The sequence below is a fragment of the Molossus molossus genome, unplaced genomic scaffold, assembly GCF_014108415.1.
Source record: "Molossus molossus isolate mMolMol1 unplaced genomic scaffold, mMolMol1.p scaffold_m16_p_15, whole genome shotgun sequence".
Taxonomy (NCBI): domain Eukaryota; kingdom Metazoa; phylum Chordata; class Mammalia; order Chiroptera; family Molossidae; genus Molossus; species Molossus molossus.
The window spans coordinates 17,726,515-17,744,504 of NW_023425350.1; the positions used below are offsets into that span (position 1 = coordinate 17,726,515).

The 17,990-nt window shown below is 48.7% G+C and overlaps 1 protein-coding gene across 1 annotated transcript in view; it reads left to right on the forward strand.

Moving 5' to 3' along the window:
* PLB1 (phospholipase B1) overlaps positions 1-17,990 on the forward strand; it is a 124,228-nt gene that overhangs the window by 52,959 nt on the left and 53,279 nt on the right. Inside the window, exons 18-25 of the mRNA XM_036263445.1 lie at positions 3,779-3,837; positions 5,771-5,844; positions 7,311-7,354; positions 10,255-10,363; positions 12,993-13,044; positions 13,672-13,752; positions 16,638-16,703; positions 16,969-17,069. Of these exons, the coding sequence (XP_036119338.1) occupies positions 3,779-3,837; positions 5,771-5,844; positions 7,311-7,354; positions 10,255-10,363; positions 12,993-13,044; positions 13,672-13,752; positions 16,638-16,703; positions 16,969-17,069 (586 nt within the window). The remainder of the gene's footprint in view (positions 1-3,778; positions 3,838-5,770; positions 5,845-7,310; positions 7,355-10,254; positions 10,364-12,992; positions 13,045-13,671; positions 13,753-16,637; positions 16,704-16,968; positions 17,070-17,990) is intronic.

Consider the following 17,990-nt stretch of genomic DNA (forward strand, 5'->3'; position numbering starts at 1 on the left):
CTTTCCTGGTTAGAGTTGCTAGCCCAGGAATGGTTCAGTTATCCTCTAGCTTTTTGCCTAGAGGCTATCAGTAGGGGTTACTTGAAAATCCTGAGTTCTCAGTTGAATAAAAAACTCCCTCAGGTGCTCAGTGTAAGGGGATTTCCTGAGGGTGGGCAGATGCTGGTTGTTAATGAGCCTCAATTTGCATTTCAATGGCCCACCTGGGTGGGGTTCAATCTCCGAGGGAGGGGTACCACCTCTCCCCAGAGCCCTGTGAAGGAGTAAGATGGCCATCATTCTTCATGGCTGCAACTCAGCAAAAGCTCTGAGCTCCCTCCAAATCCTGAATGTCCCCACACAGTTCCAGTCCAGTCTGCCCTCCCTCTGCCAGTGCCCAAGGTGAGTGGCTGTGGATATTTCAGCGTCTTTCCCGGCTCTGTGCTGTGGAGCCACTTGGGAGTGTAACCCCGAGGGTGCTGCTCACAGGTAAGGCCACTGCTGTCTGCGAGCTCCCAGCCCCCCTCTCATGCCTCCGCAGTTCTACCAGGATCGAGTCATTGTCCCTGGTTATATGGTCCTCGCAAGCTGCTCTTCAGTTGCTTTTTCCTGACTATTTGTCATTATTTTAGTTGTAATTCCAGTTTGGTCCTGGGAGATGGTCTGTGTAGCTTCCATTCACTCTGCCGCCATTTTTCTGTTGAGCTTTATCTTAATAAAATCCTAGATAAGTCAAACTTCTCCCATCTAGGCTTGTCTCATTTGGTTTATTATTTCTTACAGGAAATCCTTTAGAATGACCAAAATCCCCTCCCCCACCACACATAAATCTATCTGTATACACATAGATGTATACATGCATGTGTGTGTGTGTGTGTGTGTGTGTATTTTCTGACTGCTACACATTTTGGAGACAGAAATAGCCAGTTTCAGCTGCCTCTTTATCAAATTGTAATGTTCTATTAATACAAATATATCCATTTCTTCCACATTTGTCAGGCCCAAAGATTTCCCCTACTCTTTATACCCTAGAGCATTCACAGAACTCACTGTATTACACATTATGGCAACAAGAATATGGTGCTTGACTGTCATCACCAGGAGCTAAAATGAACCCTCTGGAGTTGAGGGAGGGGGTCTTTGTTGCCTTTCTTTTTTTCACCCACAACCTGATTTCTTTGAGAAGAGGTCACTTTAAAGTTCTTAGGCTCAGCTCCGTTGCTGTGTGCTAATGTGTGCAGTGGGCTTTGTAATTTGATATTGTTCTTCTAACCACATATCCTTGGGCCCACTGCAGACCTACTAAATCAGAGACTAAATATGAGGGTGGGGACCAACCATCTGTGTGGTTTTGTTCCTTTTATATTTTTACTGATTTTTCTTGGGGGTGTGGAGAGGGAGAGTGAGAGAAAGAAACGTGTGAGAGCAAAACATTGATTGGCTGCCTTACTGGAATCGAGCCTACAACCCAGGCATGTGCCCTGACTGGGAATGGAACCAGCAACATTTCCATGCATGGGATGTTGTCCAACCAACAGAGCCACACTGGCCAGGGAACCTTCTGTGTTTTAACCAGCTCTCCAGATGATTGTGATCCGTGCTCAAATATGAGGGACCACGAACCCATATATTTTGTGTATGCACATTCACAACTATGTATGTGTTTGTTTGCATGCTGTGCTAGGAAGAGGCAGGGACTTTTACTTTTCCAATGAGAGCAGTTCCTCAGTGAGAGTGACAGTTCTCCATCCACAGACAGCGTGGAAGTCAGGTAGACAAGATGTCTCCATGGAAGGAAACCAAGACACTGTTCCCACTAAATGTTAATAGAGTTTCCTTCACAGGTATAATTATACAGTCATGATTTGGGTGTTGATGAGTGAAGTGAGCTATACGTAGCCCAGTTGTGTCAAAACATCTCATTCTCTGTGTGTTTCTGCATGTTTGTAGAGTGACTTGGCAAAAAGAGCTGTTGAGAAAGCTTCCCTGCACACAAGTTTCAGCTGACCCACCTTCAGCAATGGCCCACTGAAGTGAGGGGCTCCTGCCCTCTGGGAGTGGCCCTGGAGCAAACAATGTATAGATATCTCTCAAGGCCTGCGAGCTGATTTAGCTCAGCACTACCCCAAGAGAGCCAAGGGGGGACACATCCAAGAGGAAAAAGGAGCAATGGCAAAGTGAGGGAGATGGGGGGAGTGAGAGGTGAGCTTGTGACTTGAGGGGACAGAGCTACACATGGCATAAAGAATCTTAGGTGTGGTCCCCAAAATGCACTTGGACTCAGGTTCCTATGTGTGTGAGGTGAAGGGTAGATAACTATAGTGCAGGTGTGCGCATGCACGTTGTTCTATGCACAGGGCGGGGCAGGGAGGTTTACAGATGTGAGTACTCAAAATGGAGCTTATTCTTGTATTATTATTTGTTAGTTACTGTACATTCCATACAAACAATGGGAAACCTACTTTTGCTCCACCCTGTAAGGTAATAGTCATGTTCACCAGGCATAAAAGGCCTGTGGCTTTAACCTACTTACTATTCAACGTTTTTCTTGTTAGTCTCCTTCTATACCCATCACTTAAGCCAAACCATACAACTGTCTGTGCTTTACCAGACCACATCCATCCTTTACGCTTTCTATCACCTGCCTGCTTGTTGTCGAAGATGTTTGTCATGAGTAGACAACTGCTTAGCCATATCACATTATGTGCTTAAACTCAGGAAATAAAAACTAGAGGCAGGCTGTAGCAACCAGTTTGGCCATTCCTCAAAAAGCTAAACATAGGATTAGCATATGACCCACCAATTTCACTCCTAGGTGTGTACCCAAAATAATGGAAAACACTCATTCAAATAAATACTTGTACATGAATGTTCATAGCACAGTCGTCAAAAGGTAAAAACAACCCAAATGCCCTTCAAGTGATGAATGGATATACAAAATGTGGTATGTCCATACAATAGAATATTATTCAGCCATAAAAAGGAATGCAATACTGACACATGCTATAACATGGGCAAACCTTGAAAACATTATGCAAAGTGGAAGAAGCCAGACATAAAAGACCACGTATTGTACAATGCTATTTGTATGAAATGTCCAGAATAGGCAAATCCATAGACAGAAAACAGCTCAGTGGTTGCCAGGATTTGGGGGGGGGGGGGGGGGGGCGGGACTGCTGAATGAGTACAGGCCTCCTCTGAGGGAATGAAAATGTTGGAACTAGACAGAGGTGGTGGTTGCACAATATTATGAAAACAGCACTAAATGCCACTGAGTTGTTGACTTTAAAATGGTTATTTTATGTTATATGAATTTCACCTTGATTTCTAAAAAATGGTATGAAAGCATTTCCCTTTTCACCATAGAGAAAGCTAACTTTTTAAGTAGGCTATGAAACATCATCCCAAATATGTCCAGATCCTAGAATAGATGAAGTATTGGTTGTAAGTCCACCACAATGCCTTCCCTAGTCCCACAGTACATGGTCCCTGGCTATGTCATGCCCTGAGGATGACAGCTCACCTAGAGGCACAGTTTTATCACAAGCCAGCTGACCCCCCTCTGAGAGCTGGTCCACCTGCCAGCCCAGGCCCTGTGTCCAGGTGCCCCACGGAGGGGCCAGCAGTCAGGCTCATGGCTGTCGCTGAACCTTATGAAAAGGACGGCCTCTTAATATCTGTGTCCAAGCTGAATTGCTTGTTAAAAATGGACTTTCTCTTGGTTTTCCTGGGAGGGCTTCCTCTGTTTGCAGAGGAGATAGAAGCTCCGATCTGCCATTCACTCCTGCTTGGTTCTCAGTTCACAGGCTGAAGCTGGCGGACATCAAGGTGATTGCAGCCCTGGGTGACTCTCTCACGGTGAGTTACCCCAACTGTAGAGGGAAGGGGCAGGAGAAGGGCTGGTCTGGGTTCAAGTGAGAGCCCGGAGAGAGAAAACCTCCCTCCTAGCTCTTCATTGTTGCCATCTCGGGTCCTGCTCTGCCGTCCCTCTCCCCACCGCCTGCCAGGAACCGGGCATTCCTGGTCCCTCTCGTCTCCCCACCTTCACTTGACACTCATTCCTCTCCCGGCGCTGGAACAAAGCAGAGAGCAGGGGGGTCCCAGAGGGAGCGTCTGTGATGGGCGACCAGCCCAGATCGCACAGTGGAACCTGACTAGCCCCCACCCCGCCCCCACCCCGCGGAGGCGCTCTCCTTCAGAGACCTGGTGCTTAGTTTCCCGTGTGGAGTTAGGGAGGGGCAGGGGGTGACCAGACGGGTGCTGTTGGGGCGAGGGGTGAGGAACCGGGTCAGTGGAAGAGTCAGAGCTCCTGAAAATGACCCAGCCCTGCTCTGCAGCCTCTCCCTGATGACATCCCAGGCCCTACAAAGCACTGTCCTTGAAAAGGCAACTCAGGCCCTTCTCCAGCCGGGGTGGGTGTCCCAGAGGTTCCCGGACGGAAGCTTCCATTGAACAGAGGCTCAGTAGAGTCCCGCTGCTGGTCAGGAGCGTGCAGGGCCCCCAGCGAGTGTTCCCCAAGACGAGCCGACCCCTGTCCTGTCTGTGGCCTGTTCACGCTGATATTATCTCAGTACCCTCAACAAAATCCCGTGAAGTCTGACTCTCCTTAAACAACCAGCAAAGAAGGCGAAGCTGAGTGAAGTAAAATGAGTGTCCACCGGCACACAGCTTGTGCGTGCTGGGCCGGAACTCACGGTCCTGACGCGGGCCAGGGTTCTGTCCCTGGACTGTAGCCGTCTCCCCCCTGACCCCTCTGTGACTCTTCACCCCAAAGGCCCCACTGCTCAGAACCTTCCGGGAGGGACGTGCAGGCTGGTTCTTAATACCGCGTACCCCAACCACCACCTGCCAGGTGTGGCCTGGTATCACCGGCCCCACTCTCTCTCCACCCCGACTCCTTGAAGATGCTCTGGGGATCAGGGGTCATCACGAATCGGCAGAGTTGTTCGGGATTTCCTAAAGGGGCAGCACTTTTTCTTTTTTCTTTATTGATTTTAGGGAGAGAGGAATGGAGAATAGGGAGAGATAGAAACATCAATGAGACAGAACATCGATTGGCCGCCTCCTCATGTCCCCACTGGGGATTGGGGCCCACAACCTGGGCATGTGCCCTGACCAGGAATCGAACTGGCGACCTCTTGGTGCATGGGTCAGTGCTCAACCACTGAGCCACACCACCAGGCAGGGCCAGAACTTTGAATGTGACGTGCCTGGCAGGTGGAGGAGGAATTGGGCCCCAGAGCAGGGATCACACTCTGGGGGGCCTCTCACAGAGGCCCCCCTCCTCCCCAGGCTGCCTGGTAGGCCAGCCTTCCACGTGCCCTTTAGCATGGCCCTGCTCGTAAATAACATGCTTTAGGCGAGGGACGTGCACCTGCAGAGAGGGTCCAGATGGCGGCTTTAAAAGACCCTTATCCATTCATCAGCTGAAGGGTAGGTACATGGCATTTCATGTGATGACTACTTTTAAGTGGTCCATATGTGAGATATAGGGATATAAAGGAATTGCTGTATGTTTCCTTTTATGACAGATTACACAACTTTTTTTTTTTTTAATGAAGAAAATAGATCCCCGAAATGTGTCCTTTTGGAAAATGGGCACCGCAGTCTTATCTTCAGAGCACTTTGCTAGACTAGTGGCACTGGATGCTGGTCTGGACAGGGTTTCTTCGGGTGAGCTGGGCTGTGGACAGGCCAGGACCCCCAGCAGGGGCTGTCTCTCGCCTCTGAAAATGGTGCGAACCTGCTGGCCCGCGGGCAGGAAACTCACCTTCTTATTGCTCCCTCGCAGGCAGGAAACGGGGCCGGGTCCAAGCCTGGGGACATCTTGGACGTCTTGACTCAGTATCGAGGCCTGTCCTGGAGGTGAGTGAAGTGGGCAAGGCCCTGAAGACCATGTCATGGCAGGGCTGCGAAGACCCCTGGGCATGGTAGAAAACCATTCCCCCAGCTGAAGGATGAGCCACCTACTGCCTTTCATGAGTTTAATTCAAGGTTTAATTCAAGGAAAGTATTTATCAGCTTCCCCAAACCACTGCATTTCCCAGAACAGGAGCTGGGACTGGGGGAGTTTGGGGGAGAAACTACATGAGCGTTTGGGTTGGGGATGCTTCTCTAGCTTCCATTTCTCCCTCTGGGAAGTACTCCTGGAAGGAGGAAGTAGCCTTTGGAACTAGAGCTGTGTCTGAACCCTGGCTACCCAGCTCTGTGCAACTTTGGGCAAGTTATTTAGCCTCTCTGAGCTCGTCTCCTCATCGTTGATGCAGGGATAATAATACTGCATGGGCACTGCTATGAGGATTAGAGAAAATTTAAGCACCCCAGCTACAGGGCCTGACACAAAGTAGGTATAAATGGCAGCTGGCATCATTATTAAAGGGCCTTTGGTTTACAGAAGAGGAAGCAATGCTCAGAGAAGGCAAGTAACCTGTCCAAGATCACACAGCCAGGTGGTAAAAGAGCAAGTGGAGTAAGTGCTTGTTGGCACTTAACCTGGTGGCTTCCCCGTTGTGCACTGCTTCCCGCAGCCTTGCTCCTGCTCTGGCTATTACCAAATCCAGTGGGCAGGCCTGACCTCTGTGCTCCAAGTGCATGAGAGGGCCGGTTTGGCGGTTCCTCAGCCTGGAATCTGGCCTCTGGCACCAGCTGGGTGTTGAATCCCTGGCATCTTCCCTCGTGATGCTGCACAGAGTTAAACCCCAAACACTGAGATTTTTCAGATGTTCCCAGACATACTCGGCAGAGAAAGAAGGAATATGGAAAAGCAGGGAATCCAGTAAGCTCTGGAATGTTGCACGTCTCATGCCTAGAATCTCACCCAACTCTGATTTCCTTGGAATTTTAGACGTGGCTAGGAAGTTGGGTTGCGGTCCAGAAGACACCCTTGGAAACGGGTTTGCCCAAGCCAAAGAGGAAGAGGGCGAGGGCAAACTGTACTGTGTTTTTAGTAATAGCAGCAGTGCGCAGCTGCAGTGGCCAGGGGGCCGAGGCGGGACCCAGCATGCCAGGAAGGTCACTTTCCCTTTGGAAGTTGGGGAGGAGGGGGCCCACTTGGATCCCTGCCCCAATGTCAACGCTCCTAGTTAAAAATCAACGAAGTCCTGACCATTTTTTGTTTGGATGTTCAAGTTTGTGGGCAGAGAGGTGAGGGTTTGCTGTATCCTGGTTTGTTTTTCAAGGTTTTTTGTTTGTTTGTTTTTTACTGAAATCATAAATAAAAGGCAGGCTCCAAGCCCCCACGATGCTTCTCAAAGGAGAAAGTTCTGTTTTGGTGGTGTCTGGCATTTTCAACCTTCATATTCTTTGTTTGTTTGTTTGTTTCCATAACACAGCGTGGGTGGAGATGGGAACCTCAGCAGCGTCACCACTCTGGCCAGTAAGTACATGCTTCCTGCGGTGGTGCGTGCGCGTGCGTGCGTGTGTGTGTGTGGGGGGGGGGTGGTTGGGGGGCGGTTACAAGCTCCCTGACGGATTTAGGGCTTCTCACGTTACCTGAGCGTTTCTGCGGCGCCCCCTGGTGGCGGTCTCGAGCTTAGCAGGGGACCGCGCGACAGAAGACAGCTGCATTCGGCAGGGGGCGTTGTATCCCCGATGTAGGTCGCCCTGCTTTGCTTCTTGAAACTGATAAACGCCTGAGAGATTTTTTTTTTCTTTTTCTTTTGAGAAATTGTATTTGTCCAAGGAAGGGAGTAAAGAGAGAAAAAGAGCTCTCAGGCCAAATATTAGAGCAAGTCATTATTAAGAAATGATTCAAGAAAGAAAGAAAGGAAACCCATCTCTGCTGTGCCTGTCGTTCTGAGCAGAGCACCTTTCTGAGAGGTGTTGATCTAGGCGTGGCTGCATTAGACACCGCGGCGCAGGGACATTGAGTTCCTGTGTGTCGCTTTAGGAAACGCGCTGAAGATGAAGTTACCGTGCTCAGGCTGTGCAGACACAGTCACATTTGGAGACTGAAGCTTCTTTAAATAAACCTGCTTGGAATGATTGTTTAAAGCCTGACTAGATTCCCTGAAAACCTTGTCTTATTCGTCTTTTTATTCTTAGTGCGTGCACGTCACTGTGCTTGTTCTTCAAGATACGTGCAATAAATGTTAAAATTAAAGTTCTTCCCCCTCAAAATCTTATAGCTAATAATGATACCTGAGAGGAATTTCACTGATCCCATTCTAGTTTATTCTTCTTGTAATATATCTCTTCGTAATGTATCTTTAGAAGCTAGGAAGTTATTTGAACTCTAAATCACTAGGAATTTGGTGATGGGGATTGCTTAATCTCCACATAGGCAGAGCTGATTGGATGTCACATTTGTTATCTGTCTTTGCTATTTGCAAATCCTGTTGAATTTAAGTAGGTACAGTTCTGTGGCACAAGTTCTCCCGGTCTTCTTTATGTCTAGGTCTATACACAAGAGCTATAAATAAGCTCCCCTATTGCTAGGAGATGGTTGGAGTTGCTTTTGTAAGTGTGATTGACGGGCTGTGAGCTGGCCCAGCCTATACAACATCTTGCTGGGCTCCCTGATTCCCATGCTATTATCATGGATGACATAACTGAAAATCAACAGGTTCAAGATCTTTCACCAAAGTGACTTACAAAGCATTGAGATAAAGTGACTTACAAAGTCCTGAGTTGGCCTCTCCTGACACACTTAGCCTATGTGAAGACCATTCAATGGGAGAAAGAATTGTCTTTTCAATGAATGGTACTGGGACAACTGGATAGCTACATGCAAAGAATGAAGTTGGACCCCCTACCTCACACCATACACAAAAATCAACTCAAATGTAAGTGATTTAGAGACCTAAATGTAAGAGCTAAAACTAACTCTTAGAAGAAAATAGAAGAGCAAATCTTCATGACCTTAGGTTAAACAAAGCCTCCTTAGATATGACACCAAAAGCACAAGCAACAAAAAGGAAAAATAGACATGTTGGAAAAAATTAAACACGTTTGTGTTTCAGAGGAAAAAGGCAACCCAAAGAAGGTAAAATCCAAAAAGTGGGAGAAAATATTTTCAAGTTACATATTGGATAAGAAACTTGTGTCTAGAAACATAAAGAACTCTCATAACTCAGCAATAAAAAGACAACCCAATGAAAAATGGGCAAAGGCAACACCATGAATCTATTTAATGCCCCAGAACTGTACATATAAAAATGGTTAAGATGGTAAATTTTATTATGTGTATTTTGCCATAATTTTTTTTAATGGGCAAAGGATTTGAACTTTCATTTCTCCAAAAAAGAGATACAAATGACCCATAAGCCCCTGAAAAGATGCTCAATATCAGTGACTGTCAATGCAAATCAAACCACAATGATATATCATTTCACATCCACTAGAACAGTTATAATAAAAAGATAACAAATAATAGTGACAAGTATTAGTGAAGGTGCACAGAAACTAAAACCCTCACATGCTGCTAATGGGAACATAAAATGATACCACTGCATTGGATAAGGCTAAGTTCCTCAAAAGGTTAAACAGATGATCCAGCAATTCTACACCTAGGTCGATACCCAAGAAAAATCCATGCAAAATTGTACATACATGTTTATATCTGTATTATTTATAATAGCCAAAATGTGGGAATAATTCAGATGCCCTTCAACCGACGAATGGATAGATAAAATGTGGTCTATCTGTGCAATGGGGCATTATTTGGCTGTAAGGAGGAATGGAGCACTAGCACATGCTATGACATGGGTGAACACTGAGCACACTATGCTGAGAGGAGCCAGCCACAAAAGACGTATTGTATTGTATGAGTCCTTTTATAGGAAATGTCCAGGAAAAAGTACGTTTGTGTAGAGAGAAAATAGACGGATGGCTGCCGTGGTTGGAGGGAATGGAGAGCGACTGGCACAGGATTTTATTCTGGGGTGATGAGAAGGTTCTAAGTTTGATTGTGGCAATAGGGTCACTAAAACTATTGAACTGTGTACTTTTAAAATGGTGAATTTTATGGTACATGAATTATCTCAATAAAGTTATTATATATTTAGGAGAAAAAAGGGAAATGCATGAGAGAAGCACTACTCAGACTCACATGTATTCAGCAATAACTCATTAAGTGCCTGGGTGTGCTGCCCAGGTGGTTAAGTATCAGCCTGTGGACATTGTCTTTCCACGCCAGGGTGGGGGTGGGGGGATAGTAAGGGGAAGGGCTGTGGGTGAGGGGGCTCTGCTTAGTCCTGAATACCCACTGGTGCTTATTAGAGGAATTTGGACATTGCTTTGGCGTATACTAAGCATGCCTCTTCCTTGTATTTCCAGACATCCTCCGGGAATTCAATCCTTCCCTGAAGGGCTTCTCTGTTGGCACCGGGAAAGAAAACAGCTCTGGAGCCTTCTTTAACCAGGCTGTGGCCGGAGACCGAGCTGAGTAAGCAGGGGAGACGGGGTGATCAGCGCAGGTCTTCTGGGGACCTGGTCCGAGCTTAGCCTAGATTGGGATGTACAGCTGACAGCTGGGGGCTTTGGTCCAGCCGAAGGGTCTAAGGATCAAAGACTGAACTAGATGGGCTCTCTTGGGGATGTCTTTTGCTGTGGGGCACAGGCAGTTGCTAGCCCACCCCAACGCCACCCCAGGAACTAGTCATAGTTGACGCTGATGCCAAGTATATGCTTTGAGCAAATTCCTTTTTTCTCGTCTGTGAGTCTCATGTCCACATAGGACAGAGGTCCTAGGAGGGCTCACCCGAGACTCGGTTTCTGTTTCATGGCCTCTGCTCCCTCCCTCCCACAGATATACTTTTCGGGCAGCTTTTGCAGGCTCTAGACTGTGCATCTTTCCTGGATCATGGGAAGAACACCGGTCCCTGGAGTCTGAGTCCTGGCTCCCCGCCCCCCAGCCTCTCTGACTTAGCCTCTAAGAGGTGTGCTGGCTGTGTACCCTCCCAGGGGTAGTTGTGGGTTTGATGCCCTGTTGAATGTGGAAGTTCTGATGAGCTGTAAATAGCAACATATGTTGGGTCAGGATGGTGGTCCCAGCAGCAATGCAACAGGGACGCAAGACCCACCTGGGGAAGCTGTCAGTGAACAAGGGGACCACCGTGTCATGGTCCATGGGTACCGAAGGCAGGTTCCCGAGAGCAGGGTTGGCTTTCCTGGGCCCTACAACTCCATTTGTCTCCAAGCTCCCAGAGCCTTGAGTGCTGCCTGGTCAGAGTAAGTGAAGAGCAAGTGAAGACACACCCAATCTAGGAGAAGCAAACGGAGGGATCCCTTCTGGTTCCTGTCCCTATTCTTCTTGTAGAATAATCACAAACTCCACTTGACCGTGCAGTTCCCAGGGGTTCCTGTGTTTTGGTTCCTGGATTCCTTAACTTCTTCATTTTCCTAGCTCCACACGATCCTGAATCTGTGAGCCACCCAAGTGACCCTCCTGTGTTCATAAAGGAAAGGGGACAAATGACCCAAAGCAGAGCCTACGAAACCTAACAGTTTAGAACGAGTTCTGGTGGGGGAGGCTACCAATTTGCTACTTCAGATGTGTGGCTTACTTTAATATTAGCATAGTTTTGCCTCTTTCCAAGCACACATCAGCCGGTGCGTAAGAGGAGAGGCAGCTCTGAGCGTGACTGGGTCAGGAAGGCATCCTAGAATGGAACCTCGGTCACAAAAGTAACCGAAACAGAGTGTGACCCCTGTGGCCCTGGATTTCTTCCCTGCTCTCCCGGAGGCCTCGGGGCGCTTCTGTGTAATCATTTGTCCCAGCACCTCCTGAATGGTAGGGAAGATTATTAGAGATTATTAGAGATTATTGTTCTCGTGTCACAGAAACTGTAGCATGAAGAGACCAAGTGGCCTGGACAGACGCTTTGACTCAGCCACGTGGTCTGCAGGCTCCGAGCCCGCAGGCGCTCTCCCGGGTTTGATGACCCCTCACACACATACAGCAGTGTGCAGGTTACGGAGTACCCCTGTTTCAGTTATTCCCCATGTTCCATCCGGTAACTATGAGGTGGACAAAGCAGAGGGTCAGATACCCATGCTTTCTTAGTGATGACCCTGAGGCTCGGGAGGTCAACGAGCCATCCCACAGCTCCGGTCCGTAGAGCAGCGGCTCTGAGAACTTCGTGTACAGATGAGGAAGCCGAAGCTCAAAGAGGTTGCCTGGCTTATCCAGAGTCCCACCCAGGCTAACTGATACCTAGTCTACTGTGACCAAGACCAGGTCCGTCGGGCTGATAGCTAAAGGAAGCGGATGCCAGCTAACGTTTCCTGCTAGGCACTGTGCCAGGGACTCTATTGGTGATAATGGTGATGATGATGGTACAAAGAATGCAGTGGATTATTTCTAATATATATGCTTACCATGTGCTGTTGCAAGTTCTTTATGGGCACCTTATTTGATCTGCCCAACCACTCCATGCAGAAGGGATGCTTACCATCTCCGTCTTACAAGGGAAAAACGGAGGGTGGGCAGACTAAGTACTTTGCCAAGGTCTCAGAGCTGCTCGGTGGCAGGGCCAGGATTCAGACCCATGCTGTCCGGCACTAGTGAGGGCTCTTACCCCACGGGGCTGCTTTGCGCACTGCTCCTGGTGACCCTCTACGACTGGGGGTTTAGCTCCATGTTTACAGTCTTTTTAGATTGGGTCACATTGCCACTAACGAAGAGGAAACTAAATGTCCAACTCAGGTGTGTCTGCCTCAACTCTGTCACCTTGAGGATGAGGGTCCCTGGAGGCTGAGGTCGCGGCATGAGCCGTGCAGGGCACGAGCACTCACAGGCCGCCTGTTTGCTCTGCGTGAGCTTGGCTGGGGAGGGAGAAGGGGATGTGATCAGACACCAGCCGGGAAGCAATCCCACTGGCAGTCAGCGCCTCGCGCAGTGTTCCGCCCTTCCCACGGCGGAGACACGACTCCCCGCCCAGCCCCAGCTCTGAGACAGGAGCATGGCCTTCGGCCCAGCTCTGCTGCTACAGATTGCATTCCGGTCCTCTGCCGAGTCCCCTGCCAGCCCAGCTTCAGGCCCTCTCCTCACTTCTTCCTGGCTCTTCCCGCAGGAATCTACCTGTGCAGGCCAGGAGGCTGGTGGACCTGATGAAGAATGACAAGGTAAGTCTGGGGAGGAGCCACCTGGGACCACTCGGGGTAGAACTCCCCAGAACAGGGCGAGGGCAGGAAAAACCCCTGGAGACAAAGAGTCAGCTTTAGGGGAGGACAGGGCCACATGGAAGTCCAGTGTCCAGGGATTCTACCTTTCAAAACACAGAGTAATGATTAAACCTGTGATCAGGCCCTGGCCAGTTTGGCTCAGCGGTTGGAGCATCTGCCTGCGGTCTGGAGAGACCTGGGTTCGGTTCCCGCTAAGGGCACGTACCTCGGTTACAGTTTGTCCCCGTCCCTGGTTGGTTGTGCGGGTGGCAACCACTCTATGTGTCCCTTTCACGTCGATGTTTCTCTCTCTCTCTCTTCCTCTCTCTCCCTCCCACTCTATCTGAACAAAAAATGGGAAAAAATGTCCTCGGGTGAGGATAAAACAAACAAACAAACAAACAAACAAACAAAAAACACCTATGATCAGTGACCTCAGGACCCCAAAACCAAAGAACAGAAAACATTAATGTCCTCTAAACCCTGCGGTGTGTGAGGGCCCATCCCTGCCAGTGTTCATCACTTTGTATTTTCCTTGACTTGACTCTGGGGTAAGGCATTTACTTGTTTGTTTTCTATTCATTTCAGAGTATAAATTTTCAGGAAGATTGGAAGATAATAACTGTGTTTATAGGAGGCAACGACCTCTGTGATTTCTGCAATGACCCGGTAGGTCCCAGGCCCTCAGCTGAAGACTTGCCCAGGGAAGGGTTTCCACCCAGGTCCCCGGAGCAGTGCCGCTGGGTTGGGACTTGGGGCTTGCAGTCTGGCATGGATCCAGCCTGGGATTAACCCCAAGACCGAGAGGGCATTCACCTCCAGGAAGAGATGCAACAGGACAAGCAGGGCTGATGATGAGATTAATCCTCATTAGGTTTCCTATCAAGGGAGCCTGATCATATCATTCTAGAAACCAAGATAGCATTCCAATGATCTCAAAAAATCTGCCCTATCTTCATAGATCACTGTGAACCAGCTCCCTTCTCCCATGTTGAACTGCCTCACCATCTCTACCTTCATGCCGCTGCTTGTGTAGGAAAGTCGATTTCCTAACGCGGGCACTTGGGCAAAGTTCACAGCCCAGTCATTCTGGGCTGATGGGAAAACCAAGAGCCCGGCTGCCGCCCGGGGGCTTCAGTGCTTCTTCCTGGAACCCAGATTCTCTGAGCTGGAGAAACCCCACAAGCCATCCTGACCATCTCCACCCAAACAGCCTTCCGTAGAAGGCAGCTGTTGAACATGTCCAGGGATGGGCAGCTCTTTAATTTGTAAGGTAGCCCTCACTAGTCTCCTAAGTAGGTGTAAATTGCTTTGAGGTGTTTCTTTGTGTTAAACCCAAACCTACCTCCGGACTTCTGCCTGTGCCAGGCATGCCTCTTCTACATTCAGTTAGCTGACTTTAAAAAAAACTAGTGTTTTTTAAAATTATGCAAGTAATACACACAGGAAACATATCAAAGTACGGAGACAAAAATATTCTCTGTAACATAATTACAAAATCCAGAAATGCCATGGTTAACATTTTGGTAAATGTCTCCAGCATTTTCTGTGAATATGGAGAAAATGCTTTATTGTTTTCTAAAAATGGTATCATCCTGAAAATATTGTTTGGTAACCTGCTTTTTTTTTTTTTTTTCAATAGCAACACATTGGGAAGATATTCCTATGTCAATATTTATTTTTCTATAAAATAATTCTTAATGGCAATATAGTAGCCCATAGTATAGATTGGCCATAATTTACTGTTTGTAGTTATTGGATACTTAGCTTACATTACTTCTAATTATACCTGTTATAAATAACACCAGGATAAATAACCATATTTATATAATCCACAATTGTTTCCTGGTATATAGTCTAAGGAGTAAGCTTTATAAGCAAAAATATATGTGTATTTTCCTCAATCTTTTATTATGAAAATGTCCAAACATACCGAGAAAATGAAAGATTTGTGTAGTAAGTGCCCATTAACCCACTACCTAGATTTTTCAGTTGTTAATATTGTGCTATATTATATCCATCCATCTTATTTTTTGGTGACTCTGCACAATGCACAATTATAATGCTCTGGATACATATTGCCAAGTTGCTCCCAGAATGTTTATACCAATTACGCCTATTTCCACATTCCAACTGGCAATGTACGTTATTTAATAACTGCCAATCTGACAAATGAAAAAATTGTACCGTTTTTAACGTTTGCATTTATTTACTCACTAGGGATAAATAGGAATAAATTTTTATTTCCCTAGTTTGAATCTCTTCTTTTGATAAATTCTATATTATGCCTATTGGCCATTTTCTATTAAGGTATTTATCTTCTTATTATTGATTTACAAAAAGCCCTTATATTAAGTATACTAGCCCTTTGTCAAATAGGGTGTTTACTTGTTGTCTCCCATTTAGCTTTATTTACAGTGTTTTCTGGTAAGCAGGATGTTTTTTCTTCTACTGTCATTTGCTGGGCATGTACTGTATGCCAGGCACTGTACTAGGAGCTAAGCAGATGAGTGACACACAGGCTCTGTCCTCAGAACCTCACACCGTCAGGGAGGAGACACAGACAGTCCGCCACAACACCCTGGGGGAAACGCCGTGATGCGGTCTAGCCACGCACACGGAGGTCTGAGGTCAGAGTTGCCCTGAGAGTGTGGCATCGGGCTGGGAGGAGCATCAGAAGCTTACACGGAGCAGGGGGCGTCCCACGGGCACTTGCAGTCTAGGACATTTGTCAGGCAGAAAGAGGACCAGCTGAATGAAATGTAGAAAGCGGCGAGTCTTGCTGTGGCCTGGGAGCGCCGGCCCTGAGGGACGACCCTACCCTCCAGGTTTGTCCTTTCCCGGTGCCAAGGTCACCAGGGTCTGGGGTCTTGTAGCCATGATGTAAGGGGCCCACAGCGGAGCCCAGGGCTGCCAGGCCAGGATCACAGGCCCTGCCCCTTCCCTGCAAGTTTGACTTTGGTAGAGCAGGGCTTTGGTTAGATTTCATTCAGAAAAAGTGCCACTGCTTTAAAAACAAAAATTTAAAAACCACAAATAACAAAATCAAGAGAAATAATCATTAAAATGTGCTTATGCTTGGGAGAGGGTTCACAGGACCCTCTTCCCCTCCATTGTCTCCTTGAGTGATTTGCTTGGGCTGTGGGTTCCCTGGCACGCAAGGCTCTAAGCAGAAGAGACCAGGCATAGGACCCGAGGATGGTCTAGCTGCCGGAGACCTCAGAGACCCTCCGTTCTAACAGCCCCTTTAGAGGGGCCCTGAGACGGGCCGGGCCTGGCTAAGGCCCTGCGTCTAGTTGATAAAAGGTGGATCTGGAGCTTCCCATAGCTCCGTGCAGGAGAGAGGGTGTTCCCACGTGGAAGGACAGGTCACAGCCACGATAAGCTTGAGGACTATGGGGGTGGTGTGGAGCTGGGGGCCCCAAGGCAAACCTGTATTTCAATATTGCCCATTCTGGCTGGAATACAGGAAGGAGGGGACCCAAGAGAAGAAGCAGCCCTGTCTGTGTAGAGTTTGGGCAACAAATGGTCTTAGATGTTTCCTCTTCCTGCAGGTCCACTATTCTCCCCAGAACTTCACTGACAACATTGGGAAGGCCCTGGACATCCTCCACGCTGAGGTACAGAGGCTGGGTCACATGCCTCTGAGCAGCTCAACCACACTTCTTCTGGGGGCTCAGACCTAGCCTGGGGTGGCTCTGGCTTCTGGCTGAGACCTCCTTGTCAGGTCGCCTTTCCCTGGAGACCAGCATGAGCATACTGTCGGCCTGAACACATGGGTGTTGATGGGGAGGGGGACGGGGCCAGGTGGAAGGCCACAGACCTTCCTCCAGCAGGAGGGGCTGCCGGTCAGTCCTCTCAGGGGCTGGTCTTGCTTTTGCGCAGGTTCCTCGGGCATTTGTAAACCTGGTAAAGGTGCTGGAGATCGTCAACCTGAGGGAGCTGTACCTTGAGAAGAAAGTCTTCTGCCCGAGGCTGATCCTCAGGTAAGCTTCCACTCCTGTTCCCATAGGACCCTTAGCAGAAAGCGACGCTGACGAGTTAGAAAACCGGAGGGCAGAAGTGTGAGGAGTGCCGAGACCACCCCGTTTTGTAGCCTGTGACCCCAGCATAGACCTCAGCTCCCCTTGGAGTATGTGTTTGCAGCCCCAACATGCTCCTGTTGTCATGGCAGCGCAGGACACCCTTCGGTCCTCCAGGGAGGGAAGAGTTGAGCATGAGGATTGGGGGTGCCATGAGGCTCAGTGGCCTCTGCTGGGGTCAGAGCTCCTCCCCACATCCCAGGGGCCCGTCGCCAGGACAGAGGGCGCCTCTGCTTGGCATGGTGCTCCAGGCTGGGCATTCACAAATGTAGGGCTATTGTCCTTCGATGGAGGAGAGGGTGGTCAAATCAGAACCAGGAGGGTCTGGCGGACAGTCTTTTCCAGAGAACAGAGAGCCCTGGTCCTGGGAAGGCCCCTGGGAGGCCTTCTTCATCCCCAGTCTCCAGAGCCAAACAAAGGTGGCTCCCTCTCTAGTATTACGCATGTCCATGACCTTCAGCAATAAGATGTCCTTTTAACCGGAGCATGAACATTTCACAGAGCCCTGCTTCCTGCAAGGCCTCCCCTGGACCATTAGCTGAGGTCGTGGCGGCTGTGCCCACCCCGCCGCCCAGCTCTGTACCTCACCCCACCATAGCCCCGAGCATGTCATGTGGTGATTACTCATCTGCCCCTCCCACAGCCCTGAACTCTGCCTGAGTCACTGCTAGCACGGCTAGAATGGCTGAATGGATAATTCATAAGGGCCAGATTTGGTCTTCGAAATGAAAGGGTATCTTGGCTGCTCCCCTGAAGATCCCTGCCAACCCTCACCTGGGGCCCAGACCGCGCAGGGCCCTTGGGAGGCCCAGGGCGCTGAGCACA